At 41.5% G+C, this 16,699-nt stretch overlaps 1 protein-coding gene and 1 long non-coding RNA gene across 3 annotated transcripts in view; both read left to right on the top strand.

Moving 5' to 3' along the window:
• vars2 (valyl-tRNA synthetase 2, mitochondrial) overlaps positions 1–16,699 on the top strand; it is a 98,468-nt gene that overhangs the window by 33,379 nt on the left and 48,390 nt on the right. For both annotated transcript variants that reach the window (XM_079653311.1, XM_079653312.1), the window contains exons 3-11: positions 5,254–5,335; positions 5,412–5,512; positions 6,287–6,408; positions 6,478–6,544; positions 7,834–7,931; positions 8,186–8,267; positions 9,005–9,124; positions 16,391–16,499; positions 16,579–16,667. In XM_079653311.1, the coding sequence (XP_079509437.1) occupies positions 5,254–5,335; positions 5,412–5,512; positions 6,287–6,408; positions 6,478–6,544; positions 7,834–7,931; positions 8,186–8,267; positions 9,005–9,124; positions 16,391–16,499; positions 16,579–16,667 (870 nt within the window). The remainder of the gene's footprint in view (positions 1–5,253; positions 5,336–5,411; positions 5,513–6,286; positions 6,409–6,477; positions 6,545–7,833; positions 7,932–8,185; positions 8,268–9,004; positions 9,125–16,390; positions 16,500–16,578; positions 16,668–16,699) is intronic.
• LOC307021314 lies at positions 1,855–4,290 on the top strand. The gene is made up of 3 exons (XR_013803118.1): positions 1,855–2,483; positions 2,612–2,688; positions 3,125–4,290. It is a non-coding gene; the product is annotated as an uncharacterized lncRNA (long non-coding RNA).

Genomic DNA, 16,699 nt, shown 5'->3' with positions numbered 1-16,699 from the left:
TTCCAAATCAGACTTTATACTGCAATTACAGTTTCTGTTCCTGAGCAATCTGTTTAATATTATTTAGTGAAAACTCTAAAAGGGACTGAGGTTAAATGCATAAACATGGACAGTTTAATTATATTTTGTGTATGTAGCTTTGATGGTGCATATACAAAAACAAGGCCTCCACCCAAACATTCAAGATTGTTAACCCTCTGGTAACATTTAAATGCACTACCCTAATTAGTCATTTGGGACAAAAATGTCCAGAGTGATACCGGAGGGTTAAAAGATTCCTCAAGTGTCCATATTAAACAGACTGCATCTATTTCCCCTCAATCCTGACTTGCAGTTGACCTGGCTGTGGAAAAAAAAGGACACCGAGGTGGTCGTGGCAGTGCTCCCCTCACAGATGAAAGGACGCAGCTTGCTTATCCGCCACTGTCAGCTATGCTCACTTCGACCCCACCAGTGGTTGACAGGGGAGGTATGTGACTACATGTTTCAAGTGTCTGAAGTTTCACTCTACACTGTGTCATTTTCTTTATCTAGCATTTAACGATTTCTGCCCAAAAATCAGAAAAAAAATTCTAGATACTTTTGTCAGTCACAAGATTCTCAAAGTTGCAGGAAATGAAAGTTCAGTATAACTGGGAATATGCATTAATTGGCAAATTGTTATGATCTTTTTTGCCAGGTAATTGAAGGCGTGTTTCATGTTGCTGCCGACAAATTTGCCATTGTGAACAAAATGTACTTGCTAAATCACTACACAGAAGGTGTCATTTTGTTCGGGGACTGAACTCAGCTAACATCTCACAGTTTACCAAAGGTAATGTGTGTGGTCTGTGTATGTTTATGTGTGTTGTGTTTGTGCATGGTGATGCTGTAGGTGGAAGTAGGTGTGGATTTGATTTGTCGGCTCACACTCACACATTAGGTACATGGAGTGAAGCATTGGCTGAGGTCTTAAATAGGAAATTAGCTGAGATTATTTTACTGTATCCTCTCTGAAACTATACTCATTAGTTACATCACCTGATAAATCTACTTACTATTGAATTCCCATACCAACACTTGTTTTAAGCACAACAAATGAATGGCACAAGAACAAAATTGTCAGACTAATATTGTTGTTATTTTAACTTGGCCTTCAAGTTTGTTTTAATCCTTTATTTGATGCCATTATAGGTCAACTTTGACAACTATGAAGCTTTCCTGTCCTTTGTACTTGTCAGCAACAACCACTGGAAGTTGCTGGTTTGTAATTATTTTGTCATTGTATTACTTCTGTTAAAGCACAAGACTTACATAGTGAAACCAAAAATATTTTTTGATGAAAAGTGCTTTTACTTTTTTTGTTCTCTCACAGTACATTCATGCCAAAACCAGCACCGTATTCCTGGTGGAACAAGCTGCCAAAAGAATACAGTAAATCAAAATTCAATAGATATTTGAAAATTCAAGTAAAAACTATATTTAAACGTAAAAAATGTGTCACATTTAGTTACATTCATACTCACAGAGAGTATTGAAAGCATTTTAAACAGTCTGATACAGTCTGTGTTCAGACAGTGATATCTATAGCTGACCTGTGGCTGCCCGTTATATAAATATATGGTCATATGGTGAATACAAACAATATTAATTTCTGTTACATTATCTTTAGGAGCCACATAATTAGAAATGTAAAGTGTGTTAACATTATCCTTTCTCAGGGAGTACTTCAGGATGAGGAGGACAAGCCACAGCATAACAGACTGGGTGGAGGTTAAGTGGAAGGGAGGCGTTATGGGCCACCCACTTCAAAAGGATGGATTCAGCTCACCTTCACAACAACGACACCACTGTGGTGTCGTTGTTGTGAAGGTGAGCTGAAGAGATTCTGTTTTCATCCAGTTAACAAGCAGAGTTTTTAATGTGAAAGACAGTTTAATGCAAGGACGGATTAAAAAAGCTGTCAAAAGTAGTGGTTGACCGATAAAGGTTTTTTAAAGGCCGATGCTGATCACCATAATATTTAGAAGGCAGGTTGGCCAATGGACAATATACAGTATAATGCCGATATCATGTTGTTGTTTATTGTATTTTTCACAACTGACAACAATTGGATTATGACACAACATTGCTGAACTTCAATTAACAGTTGTTTAACACTAATGTAGTATTCACTTGAACACAGAAAGTTTAATTGACAAAACTTTGCTTCCGAATATCTCAAAATCCCAATAATAGGACCGGTCTATATCAATACTCAAAGGTTTTGGGAGGCATTCTAGTCAAGGGTGGATGTCTTCTACAATGTGTCATGTTTTTGTATGTGTCTGTATTACTATACAATAAAGAAGAAAAACCTTCCATAACATAAGTGTTGCTTGTTTAGATGGCAAAGGCAGTCATGGAATCCTTCCCTCTGATCCCGAATGTGAATTTCGAGTGTTCGAAGAAATACATGAAATGGGAGAGGAGAGAACTGGCTCTCGAAATCCTTGAGGCATCAGGTAAATAAATATGAATATATGTCTATGTATATATGGGTGTCTGTATGTATATATATATATATATATATATATATATATGTATGTATATATATAAAAGCTGACATACATGTATTGTTATCTTGTTTCAGTCTTTGATGAGCACACTTATTGTGCTAGGTGTGCTGCCTTAAGGCCTCCAGGATCTGGATCTCCCATCACAGACTGGGTGAGCTGTTGTGAAGAAAATATGGAATTGTGATGTCTACATTTATTTATTTATTTATTCATTTATTTAACAGGGACAGTGCACATTAATTAACATTTCTGTAACTGTGCCAGAGTTAGCCAAGACGCTATTTTTCATCTGCAGTCCCTGTACAGATTTTAAAAGTCAACCTAAAACACATTTAATTTTAAACAAGTAAATACAATACATTTAAAATATGCAACACACATGACTGGAATACTTAAATTAAAAAAAATGTAAAAGACAGAACAATAAAACTAAAGAAAACAATAGAGCATGTTAAAACACAGGCAGTGGGTTTTAAGGAGCAGATGATTGTGTCAGCTGATTCCTCAATAGCACTTGAGTATTAAGACAACTGAATGGTAATCTAATGCACAAATATATAAATACATTATTTCTTTCACTTCAACAGGTTCAGTGTGATGACTGTGAACGATGGTACCATGCCCAGTGTCTGGCAATGGACAGCAGAGACTTTAAAAAGGCAGAGACAGGATTTTGGAAATGTCCTTTGTGCAAGTAATACTTGAAATGTGCTCAATGATGATGATTAGTAAAACATGTGTCATGTGTAGCCTTGTTTGTATTACTTTCTGATCATTAATCACTGGGTCACATGACAGGGAGGCATTTTTTATAGAAATATTAATATTAAATAGAGGATGTACTATTGCAACAGCCTCCTCTATGGTTCACCTGCAAAAATCCTCAACAAACTTCAATATATCCAGAACTCCGCCGCCCGTCTACTCACCCACACCCGAATCCGTGAACACATTACACCCGTCCTCATCAAGCTCCACTGGCTCCCCATCCCCCACAGAATTCAGTACAAGATCCTCCTGATGACGTACAAAGCCCTCCATGACCTGGCCCCATCCTACCTGACCGACCTCCTCCACAGACACACTCCCACTCGCTCCCTCCGCTCTGCCACTGCCAACCTCCTGTCCCTCCCCACCCGGACCAACCTCAAGTCTTGGGGCGACAGAGCCTTCTCCGTTGCTGCACCCACCCTCTGGAACTCACTACCCCAATCCATCAGAGATTCTTCCTCCCTCACAGCATTCAAAACATCACTCAAAACCCACCTGTTCAACACTGCATTCAACCACTGACTACCCCCCTCCCCCCTATTTTCTGTTTTGTTTATCTCTTTTTTTATTTCTTTGTCTTTTTTGTTGTTGTTTTTTGTTAATTCTCTGCCAAAGCATCTTTGAGTTTCATGAAAAGCGCTATAAAAGTCCCATGTATTATTATTATTATTATTATTAATATTATCCGATATAAAGAGCTGTTTCTATTATGTACAGACTTGTATTAAATTCATAAAGTGATTCTGAGCCATTAGTTATTGAAGAAATAAGCTAATTTTCACATACAATTATTAATATAAAAGAGGAGTGTCCTATGCAGCCAGTTCTTTGACCCAGCACTGATTTTGAGTGATTAGGTCACTTGACCTGGAAGGAATTGAAGAAATAAGCTCATTTTTCCATCAAAATATTAATATAAAAATATTTAGAGTATTAAAATGCAATAAAAAAAGGTGTGTCATATTCAACCAGTGTAGTTATTTGACCCAACATTGATTTTGAGTGAATCGGTCACATGACCTGGAAGGTATTGAAGAAATAAGCTCATTTTTCCATCAAAAATATTAATATAACATATTTTGAGTATTAAAAATGCAATAAAAAGAGGTGTGTCCTATGCAGCCAGTGTAGTTATTTGACCCAACATTGATTTTGAGTGAATCGGTCACATGACCTGGAAGGTATTGAAGAAATAAGCTCATTTTTCCATCAAAATATTAATATAAAATATTTAGTGTTAAAATGCAATAAAAAGAGGTGTGTCCTATGCAGGCAGTGTAGTTCTTTGACCCAACATTTAATTGGACTGATTAAGTCACATGACCTGGAAGGTATTGAAGAAATAAGCTAATTGTTCCATCAAAATATTAATATAAAAATATTTAGAGTGTTAAAATGCAATAAAAAGAGGTGTGTCCTATGCAGCCAGTGTAGTTATTTGACCCAACATTGATTTTGAGTGAATTGGTCACATGACCTGGAAGGTATTGAAGAAATAAGCTCATTTTTCCATCAAAATATTAATATAAAATATTTAGTGTTAAAATGCAATAAAAAGAGGTGTGTCCTATGCAGCCAGTGTAGTTCTTTGACCAAGCATTTATTTTTGAGTGATTAGGTCACATGACCTAGAAGTTATTGAAGAAATAAGCTCATTTTTCCATCAAAATATTAATATAATAAATGTTAAAATGCAATAAAAAGAGGTGTGTCCTATGCATCCTCGTTTCGCGGAGAAGATCTCCCCGTCGTAATACAGCCAGCAGCAGGGGAAACTGACGCTGCTGGCGGGTCCGCGAATGTCCGTCGAATATCCAACCTAAAACTAAATTCACAGCGGTAAATAAGAGATGGAGCAAATATGAATGCTGTGTAGATAGAGCAGTGCAATCCTCTGTCAGTGTTTAAACAATGTTCAGGAACAGCTGTGATGTTTGTGTTCCAGCCTGCTGAAGACGGAGTGCTGGGATGGAGTGAGAAGCAGAGGATCGAGTACACGGCTCACACAGCTCCAGGGACAAAGAAAGGTGAGGCACTTCCTGTCACTGCACACGTTGTCTCCTGTCTCTCTGCAGACTTTATAAAGGTGCGTGTTCTCTGCAGACACCAGCCTGCCGCTCCTCCCCGCCTACAGTCCGGAGTATGTGGAGTCCAGCTGGTACCAGTGGTGGGAGAAGGAGGGCTTCTTCAGTCCAGAGCAGCATGTGAGCTTTAAAGAACAAACCCAACACCACACTAAAATACACAAGCACTAAATCACTCAGATGTATTAGTTTATTAGAACTAATATCTTTAAGTATTGCAATGAAGGAGATAAGTCAATCAAGCACTGGCTCACCCCCCAGGGGCTTGAAGGCTAAAGGAGCATTTCCAATCCCTTAATATGAACCACTTGTGTTTCTGGGCTGTACATGGTTATATTCTTACATGTGTGTGCAGATGATAGATATATCTTCCTGTTAACACGAATGATTCTTGGTTGCTTTGATGGTTAAGAGTTGAATGTGTTTCATCTTTCTGTACCCTGATGAGAATGAGAACCAAAAAAATGAAATGCATACCAATATTTCCTATGATTAAAATCAGTATCCCACGGTGGGACTCAGCCTTTCATAATCTGATAAGCTTCTCGAAAATCAAGCCATTTCTGTCGGCTGCTAACCTTTTAAAAAAAACGTTATCTTCAAAAGAAAACAACCACAATTTTTTATTGTTGTGACTTATCAGGGTTTTCCTTTCAAGTGATATGATCTATTAATATTGTATTACTGACTTGATGCTTTATATTCTGCACTCAGCTCATGACCTACTAAACCCATATGGAAATGAAACAACTGAGCTTTGAAGTCATAATGGCTTGAACAGTTATACTATGCCATTTATCTTTATCACCATTTCAGTTCTTACCATGTGATTTAATTAATGTTGTTTGTGTTTCTCTAAGTATTTCTCACTTGTGATATTGCGATGTCCCTCAGGAGAGGTTGCCCCACGCTGTGGATCAGACCTTCTCCCTGTGTATCCCCCCCCCTAACGTGACGGGCAGTCTGCACCTGGGCCACGCTCTGACTGTGGCTGTGGAGGACGCTCTGGTCCGATGGTAACTGCTCACACACCTGCAGCATGTGGACTGTCATGTTGATGTTCTGACTGAGTGTGTGTCCCCCAGGCGCAGGATGCAGGGCCACAGGGTACTGTGGGTCCCGGGCTGTGACCATGCAGGCATCGCCACACAGGTAGGACTACTTCTTCTCTTAGTACATCACATGGCATTTAAGTGATTGGCCAATATTCTCTCAGTGGGAGAGTCACTTTGGGATTTTAGCCTCTGCAGACCATTTACATGCACAAAACCTATATAGGGCAAAATAGGTCCCCTTTTTATAAAAGTACCCCACGCTCCATCACATTCAAAACCACTGGAACAAACTATTAACTAAATAAATAGCCTTTGCTTCCACAGTGTCTGAGAAACTCTGCTACAACTTGTTCTTCTGAGCAATAGCTGCTGGAACAAAACACATTTCAAACAAACACAAAACAACTAAGAAGTCTAAACTCCTCCTGCTGGTCGCAGCATGCACATTGACCCTATACCGCTGAAGCGTCATTATTAGCTTCAGCAGTCATGACTTGTATCAAAGCCTTTTAAACATGATGAATATTTACTTTTTGACTAATAGATGGTGAATTAGTTTCTGTTCTGATTAGTTTTATACTGATTTTGTATTGTCTTTTTAAAAATGTATTTAAATCTTATCTTATGGCGCATTTCCACTGCAGCGGGTAGCCCCGTTTAAGCTGACCTTAATCCTCCTCAAGTGGCCAGGCCAGTTTTTGGTGGCCTTTCCATATAGCATAGCACCGGCTAGCGGGTACTTTTTCCGGCCCCATAAAATCGTGGTTCTATCAGGCCAGGGCCAGGGCTGAACTAGTGACGTCAACACTCTCGACTGCTGATTGGTCAGAGAGAATCGTCACAAGATCGCACGCGAGATCATCCCTAGCATCGCATATATATCTAGAAGCAAGCTTGCATCATTTTTATACACAGCATTTTTGTAAACGGAGGAGCTACAAAAATGGCAACGTTAAAGAAAAGCACACCGTGGTCGACCGAGGAGGTGACGACGTTCCTACATCTCATTGGCCAAAATAAAGCCGATCGCCCCTCCTACACTGCGTTGCTACCCCGGGTCCTAAACGGTAATGGAAATGCGCCACGGCCTCGGACGGCCAGCGAGGCAGCCCGAGGCCTGAGCGAGGACACTTAGGGACGCTTAAATGGGGCTACCCCGCTGCAGTGGACATGTGCCATTATTGTGTGTGTGTGTGTGTGTGTGTGTGTGTGTGTGTGTGTGTGTGTGTGTGTGTGTGTGTGTGTGTGTGTGTGTGTGTGTGTGTGTGTGTGTGTGTGTGTGTGTGTGTGTGTGTGTGTGTGTGTGTGTGTGTGTGTGTGTGTGTGTGTGTGTGTGTGTGTGTGTGTGTGTGTGTGTGTGTGTGTGTGTGTGTGTGTGTGTGTCAGACAGTGGTGGAGAGGAGGCTGCTGAGGGAGGCAGGCAGGCGCAGGCAGGACTTCACCAGGCAGGAGTTTCTGAGGGAGGTGTGGAAATGGAAGAACGAGTGAGTCCCCCCTCTCACCATCACTCCCCCCCTGTGTCTCAACATGGTGTCTTCTCTGAGCTGTGTGTGTGTGTGTGTGTGTGTGTGTGTGTGTGTGTGTGTGTGTGTGTGTGTGTGTGTGTGTGTGTGTGTGTGTGTGTGTGTGTGTGTGTGTGTGTGTGTGTGTGTGTGTGTGTGTGTGTGTGTGTGTGTGTGTGTGTGTGTGTGTGTGTGTGTGTGTGTGTGTGTGTGTGTGTGTGTGTGTGTGTGTGTAGGAGGGGAGAGGAGATCTACCAGCAGCTGAGGAGTCTGGGAGCCTCTCTGGACTGGAGCAGAGCCTGCTTCACCATGGACCCAGTAAGAGGACACTCACTTATTATACCTCCTGAACGAGTGCTTTAGGTGTTACACTTTAATGTGATTGTTCCTGTCATATGTTAAGAGATAATGGATTAGATATACTGTATGTTGTCCATCCCAAATAAGGAAATGTTTGTTACAACAGCATGTCAACTAGGAATTGAACATGAGTTAAGAATATGATAAAAAAAAAAAACATTAACAGTACATATAATCATACCTGCAATAAAATAATAAATATCTATATAGTGTCCATAGACTACACAATATTAATCATTCAACATAATTTACAAAACACTTTTACAGACCAACTCAAACTAAATGCTGTTATTTTTTATTATATAAAGTGATATATTACTATACGTACATTGTACTAACTGCAGCAAACTGTGAAGGTACACAAAACATCTGCATTGGAAACGGGTGATTCATTGTGTCATTGGTCATTTGTGCAACCTGAAGAAAAGCCCAGATCAGCAGGTAAAGGTGCATCAGGAGGCTGCTGAGATATTCAAAGACAGTAGTGTATTATAGTGCTTTAACAGTTAGTATTCGGTGCATTCATATACATTGAAAAAAATGTGTACGGTTTATAATTCTAATAAATATCTCCTTGCATGTTTCAGTGTATTGACATATTCTATTGGATGTATGGAGTGAAGATTTTAGAATAAATAATACATGTGAAGAGTGTGACTGTGAGCAGTCTGTCCTGAACCTCTCTGCCCCCTCAGGCGTTCAGCAGGGCGGTGAGCGAGGCCTTCGTCAGGCTGGCTGACTCGGGGAAGATCTACCGCTCCGAGGCTCTGGTCAATTGGAGCTGTGCTCTGGAGTCGGCCATCTCAGACATCGAGGTGATCCTCTTCACCTGGATGTACAGTTATTACAACAGGATAGGAGGAAATAATGGAGACACACATGGGAAGAACACTTTACATTTGTACTCGGGCTTCAATCAATCAATCAATCAACAACTTTATTAATCCTGCAAGGTGCAATTGGTTATGAGCAGCTTATGTTACGTACACCGGCAGGAACATACAGGAAGAAAGCACACAGATACACCCGGGAGACTGGATGTGGATCATTCCAATTTACACGATAAATAGTTCATAGCACCACAATAAATAGGTCAATAAATAACAAGTAATCTCGAACCGTCAGTTTAAAAAAGAAGGTGCGATACCGTTCCGATAAATATCAATAATTTCAAACATCGCGGGGAAATTCCTTCGACTCATTTTTAAGTTTTTGGGGAAGCCGGAAGTGACGTCAATGAGGGAACGCTTCACTGTGCGGCGAGAGAACCAAACAAAGACAAAGTGTGTTGTCATGCGTAGAAATGGTGAATTACTGAGTTTAGGCACGTTAATAACGTTTTAATGAAGTTGACTACAGTATATTCATATTTGTCAGTGCTTTCATCTCAATTCGTCGAAAATAAACATAAATGATCGTGGTGAAGATGATGATTAAATTAGGATTAAAAATCGGTAGTGAGAGCTGCTGAATTCCTCCCGTCGGATGTGATAAAAAACTCAAGTGGATGAAACTACATTTATTACTGCTTTCATGTCAATTTTGGCGAACATATGATACATTAAATGATCGTGAGGATGATGATTAAAAATCGTTTGTTTGAGCCGGTCTGCATTTCCTGATGAGAAAACAAACCGATGCTTTTTGTGGTTGTAGTACACCAACATGGACTAAACATGTGGTTTTGTTTACCACAATGTTGGGGAAATTAATGGATAAAATGCATAGATTATGATTATGATTATTATTCCCACTCCGATCGGGGCACTAGGTCCACCGTTTCCCCGCAGCGAGGCTCCCCCAGTTGACAGTTTACGTAGGCTGGGCTGAGTGCAGTGGCGGGGACGAATCCCGATGGGCCGGTACCGAAGTGGGCCGGTCGGATAAGTCACTAGCACATCTCCCACTTCCCCCGTTGACAATTTACTAGTGGTACCGAAGTGGCCGGTCGAGAGTCCCGGGATGATTTTTAGTCCCAGTCCACCACTGGCAACATGACCGTATAATCGCCCATATTGACGCACCTAATTCCTAAACTTCTAACAGATACAACATAAACTGATCCTTCAGCCTCATATGAGCTCTCAGACACGTTCAAAATTAAACTGTCATCGCTGTCTGAGCTTGCTGCTGTGTGCGCCATCGTGCGTTTACATGCAGATGCTGGGATCCTGAACGGTGCAGCTGGAGCGCTTGGCCCGCAATGACTTCACACATAATTTGGCGGGATTTGAAGAATCCCCGAGAAGATCCAGAATATGGTCAACATTGAAAGGCAGATTAATGGTTATTGTAATAGTCCTTTATGTTATATAGTTGACCGCAGGTCATGGAGAGTAATGAGTTATCCGTAGACCTTTTTATGAGGCATCTTTAATAATAATAATAATAATAATGCATTTTATTTATGGGCGCCTTTCAAAGCTCTCAAGGACACCTTACAGAGCATAATTAAAAACAAGCAACAAAGAAGATCACACAGTAATACAAGACTTAAAAACAAAGACTTAAAAACAACAATCAGTTTAGAAAAATTATTAAGATATTGAATATGCCAGTTTAAAAAGGTGTGTTTTCAGGCTGGATTTGAAGGTTGAGAGTGAGTCCATATTGCGGATGTCTTGTGGGAGAGAGTTCCAGAGACGGGGTGCAGAGTGGCTGAAGGCTCTTGACCCCATGGTGGTCAGGCGTTTATACTTTACGTAACAGGTCTTCCGTCATGATACATCCATGCGTCCTAGATGCAGCCTTGCATACACACCGTATCACTCCGCAGCCGCACCCCATCAGTAACGTCCTGATGGTATATTTGCGCGGCACTATATACTACATCCTCCTTTCTTACAATGAAAGTTGCATATAACATTTGCTGTAGTAAACATTCTATAACGGTCTCAATATTAACATTGTTCACTTGTTAACATACGAATATATGAAATTATATTTTGTATGAACATTAACATGTCAACTTAGATGCAGTGTATATCAACACTCCAACATCCTCATATAAACATGAATCCTGTATATGAACAACACACCTTACTCTCCTTTTTTTATTTATTTTTAGCAAATAGAGTAAGGATTTTAACGTATTAACTCTGTCTTAGCACAACCTTTAGCCTGAGCTAATTAGGAAATCTTTGTATCTCTCAGGTGGTCGAATAAGTCGGCCACATCTGGTTCTTCTTGTGCTCTGCGGTGATGACATTTCACATTCAACAGTCTCTGATGTGTCTGCATCTGGCGTGCATAGTTGATTGTCTTCAGGTAAGTCAGGTTCTGGGTCCATTTGGTCGTCGTGTGGTGTTTTCCTCAGATTTCTCCTGTTGCGCCTGTAGTGCTGACCTGAAGATGTGACAACATCATAGGAACGTGGCTCATCTCTCTGTGCAGTGACCAAAGCTGGACGCCAACTCTGTTCAGTTTCCATGTGAACAGTACTTCCTGGTTGCAACTCAGGAAGCGGCCTCGTTCCTCTGTCATAATACTGCTGCTGCCTCCTCTGTAGATTCTCGAGAGTCGAGTGAGCATCCTAAGGCACAGCAGGCTGAAGCACCACGGTGGAGCTCGGTAAGGTGCTCCTTAGTACTCTCCCCATGAGCATATGTGCGGTTGAGTATTGCATGCCTGTTACAGGTGTGTTTCTCAGGATGAGCAGGGCAAGATGAGGGTCTGTGTTCGTTAGTTGTGCTTTTTTAAGAACATGTTTAACAGTTTGTACGGTCCTTTCTGCCAGACCATTGGACTGTGCATAGCCTGGGGTGGAATGAGTGAGTTTTATGCCCCATGATTCTGCAAAGTTCCTCATTTCTTGACTCGCGAATGGGACATGGTCACACACTATCTCTTTTGGTATTCCTATCCTGGTGAAGACTGATATCATTTTCTTAATGACAGTATGTGATGTCTTGTCATTAATGTTAAGCACCTCAGGATATTTTGACAGGTAGTCGACCATCAATAGGAATGATTGTCCTTTTATTTCAAAGATGTCAGCCCCTATTTTGAGCAAAGGAAGCTCAGGAATGTCGTGTGAGATCTCTGGTTTCTGGTCTGGAACTGCTGACATGTCCCACAATTCTCGACCATTTGTTCTATCTCTCTTGACATACCTGGCCAGTTCCAGTGCCTTCTGGCAAGTGCTTTTGTCCGCTGCATTCCTTGATGAGCCACATGTAATGTTTGCAGCATGCCACTTCTCATCGAGCTCGGGAGGATTATCCTGTCACCTGCAAACATGATCTCATCTATTACTGACAGAGTATGTCTGATAGGCCAGTATTGAACCAGTTTAGTGTGTACTTGTTTTCTGTGTCGTGGCCAGCCCTGTCTGTGTGTTTCCTGCAGCAGCTGTAGTATTTCATCATTAGCTGTTCCACTTTTGAGCTTTTGCAGTATCTCAGTGCTCAAAGCATCTGTTGGCTCCAGAGCATAGACAACTTTCTCATCTGTGATGTCACCAACTGTTGAATGTTCATCATGTGTGACAGCTCGTGAGAGTGTGTCTGCAATCAGTAGGTCTTTACCTGGTGTGTAGATGAAATTCAAGTCATATCGCTGCAGCTGGAGGAGCATCCGTTGGAGTCTGGAAGGAGCTGCTCCAAGCGGCTTTCTCAGAATGCTTTCCAGAGGTTTGTGGTCTGACTGCACATCCACTTTCAATCCATACATGTACTGATGGAACCTCTTAACAGAGAAGACAATTGCTAACAGTTCCTTTTCTATTTGAGCATAGTTATTTTCTGTTTGTGTTAGTGCTCTTGATGCATAGGCAATTGAGTGGCCCTCGTGCATTAGACGTGCTCCCAAACCATCTTTGGATGCATCTGTCTGTATGATGAGCTGTTTCTTTGGGTCAAAATAACTGAGTACAGGAGCTGTGATGAGAGCATCTTTCAGTTTTTTGACTGGTTCATCATGTTCGTGCTGTAACAAACACACACTGTCTTTTCTCAACAACTGTCTCAGTGGTGCTGATATGGTGGCCTCACCTGGGATGTACTGAGCTAGGTATTTCACCATGCCCAGCAATTGCTGTAATCCGGTTTTGTCAGTTGGTGTTGGCATGCCTGTGATAGCCTTGATCTTAGCGTTGTCTGCTTTAACACCCTCTGAAGTGACAGTATGCAGTATGTAGTTGACACTGCTCACCTTGTACTGTATCTTTTCTTTGTTGAACTTCACATTAGCCTCCTTTGCTCTGGCTATCACTTTCTGTCATATCTCATTGTGTTCTTTCTCTGACGATGCAGCAATTATCATGTCATCTGCAATGATGTGGATCCCTTGGAAATCTCCAAATGTCTCACAGTTGCGTTGCTGGAAAACCTCACTTGCTGACTTGATCTCAAATGGAAGACGTTTAAAGCGGTATCTCCGCCATGGTGTGTTAAATGTGCACAGTAGGGATGACTCTTTGTCTAGCTTTATTTGCCAATATCCATCTTTTTCATCCAGCACTGTGAAAAGTTTCTTACCAGCTAGTTTGCACAGAACTTCATCGGTCGTTGGACTGGAGTAGTGCTGCCTGAGTATAGCTTTGTTTAAGTCACTGGGATCCAAGCAAACCCGTAACTTTTTTCTGTCTTTCTTTTCTGTGATCACCAGGCTATTAACCCATGGTGTAGGCTCAGTTACCTGTACAATAACATCAGCTTGTAACAAGTCATCGAGAGTGTCTCTCAGTCTGTCCATTACTGCCAGTGGTATTTTCCTACAGCCATGTATGACAGGTATGGCCTTGGGGTCAGTGTGGATGTGATATTCTCCAGCAAACTCACCTAAACCCTGAAAGACAGTTGGGTGCTGAGCTATGAGCTCCTCTTTTGTTGTGGGATTCTTCACTTCTATTGAGTCAATGTCCACTCTTTTCACCAGGCGCAGTTCTTCACATGCCTCGTTTCCTAATATGGGAATGGATGAGTGCCTGGAAACATAAAATGTCAGACTTGCCTGTGTTTTGGGGGTGGAGCATTTGAGTGTTACCACCCCTTCCGGCTTCAATCTCATCCCTCCATATGCCACCAGCACTGTCTTTGTAGGCTGTAGTTTGAGGTGTGTTCTTCTTTCACGTCTGGCTTTTCGGGTCATCGCTGTGAATACTTTCAGTGGCAGGACGTTGGCCTCTGCTCCTGTGTCCAACTTAAACTTCACACACATGCAGTCAACATTTACATTAGAATGCCACGACTTGTCAGCTTTAGACTTTAGCTGATCAATGTTCACTGTCCCAATATGTAGGGTGTCTATTTCCGGAGAAACATCATGTACTGTCTTGTGATGTTGGGCTGACCTACACATTTTTGTATAGTGATTCTGTTTTCCACAATTATGGCAGGATACTCCGTATGCTGGACACTGTCTTGGCTGGTGTGATTTACCACATTGATTGCATGTTTCATGTCTTTGTCCCATGTCTTGTGTACGTTGTATAGGCGGTGTGCGTGTCTTTTGTCCTTGTCGACTATTCTTGTGCACTGCAAGTACAGACATCTCCTGGGCTGCTGCATTCATAGCTAGCATTTGAACTTTGGCCGTCTCAGCAGCTCTGCAGGTGTCTATGGCCTTTTCTAATGTGAGATTAGGTTCTCTTAAAAGTCTCTCTTTCAGTCTCTGGTCATTCATACTAACCACAATCTTGTCTCTGATCATGTCATTTTCTGTGGTATAAAATTCACAATCCTTGCTCTTTTGCTTGAGCTCTGTCACATATTTCTCAATCGTGGTGTTCCCTGACATAGGATGTGCCCAAAACTGATGTCTCTCAAACACTGTGTTCTTCTTAGGCATACAATAGGCTCTGAATGCTGCTAGAATATCATTAAAAGTCTGTTAATCTTCTTCTTCACCTTCATCTTCACCATGTGCGATGTCTAGCGTGTTGTAAACTTCAAGAGCCTCCTCTCCTAGTGCATGCAGCAGTATTGCCACTTTAATCTTCCTGTCCTTACCGTCTGCACCACTCGCGGTCATGTAGATTTGGAAGCGTTGTTCCCATCGTCACCAGTTTTCTCCCAAGTTGCCAGTGAGTACCAGTGGAGATGGTAATTCGAATCGATCCATCTCCCTTTTTTCTTTTTTCCAAAAAAAGTGCGACTCCCGCTCTCTGGGGACCGCACCTGTTAGCTAGGCACAAAACTTTCATCTGTTTACCTCCGGCAAAGTGACGAACTGGACCGACTTCTGACACCATGTAATAGTCCTTTATGTTATATAGTTGACCGCAGGTCATGGAGAGTAAGGAGGTATCCGTAGACCTTTGTATGAGGCATCTTTATTTACGTAACAGGTCTTCCGTCATGATACATCCATGCGTCCTAGATGCGGGCTTGCAATATCCAAAATCAGTTCAGTAATGGTTTTCAAGGGAAAATATTTACTCAAATTGATGGGTTTGGATGATGGGGGAAACTCGTGTCACAGGCTCTTTAAGTCTCTTTGTTTCACTCCAATGACCTTAGAGCAGGTTTTACAAATGTTGTTCAGGCTGTTCCTGTCTTTCAGTGTAAGGCTTTGGAACCAGCAGATAAAAGGAAAACAAATAAGGCTCTCAATGAATGCAGAGGACCCGGTTCCAATCCGGTCCTGCACCATTTGCCGCTTGTCATCCCCGCTCCCCATTTATACACTGTCTCTTGAATAACGGCACCGGTGGCCCAAAGAAGTCTTAAAAAGTGATATCATACACACATTTTTTTTTATTAAAAAGAGAATATATTATAGACAGTTAAAATAAACATATTTAAAGTATATTAATCGTCATTGTGCACAGTAATAGATTTTCATTGACAGCCAAGTTTCATAATAAAACAAATATAATATTTAATATTTGTTATATATTTTTGGAGCCAGAGTGCCTTTATTATAGATACAGTGGCGACAGGGGGAGATAGAGGGGATGACATTGCCGGAAATGATCCCAGGTCTCAGGAGTGGAACCCACTCACTGTAGTATCATTATAAAACTTTGACGCACTTCTCAAGCATGTCTCTTATTTCCTCCACCTATTGCAAGGTTTTCAAACGCTCCTTTGGTTGGGTAATAACCTAATGTAATAACCAACATGTGTGTTTGCTGTCAGGTTGACTCCAAAGATCTGAGTGGCCCCACCCTGCTGTCTGTCCCTGGTTATGACAACAAGGTGGAGTTTGGAACCATGCTCACCTTTGCGTATGCCATAGAAGGCCACGGTGAGTCTTAGTGACAGCTGATTCATGTTGTACTGTCTCTTTATGTCCTATTCTAATATCCCTCGTCCCTGTATTTCAGATGGAGAAGTGGCAGTGTCCACCACCCGTCCTGAGACCATGCTGGGGGATGTGGCTGTAGCTGTTCACCCTGAAGACCCTCGCTACCAGGCTAGTGCCAGTTTAATGGAGGTTTTAATAAG

The sequence above is a fragment of the Notothenia rossii genome (assembly GCF_949606895.1).
Source record: "Notothenia rossii genome assembly, chromosome: 10".
Lineage (NCBI taxonomy): Eukaryota > Metazoa > Chordata > Actinopteri > Perciformes > Nototheniidae > Notothenia > Notothenia rossii.
This window is presented reverse-complemented; position numbering and strand designations above follow the sequence as displayed.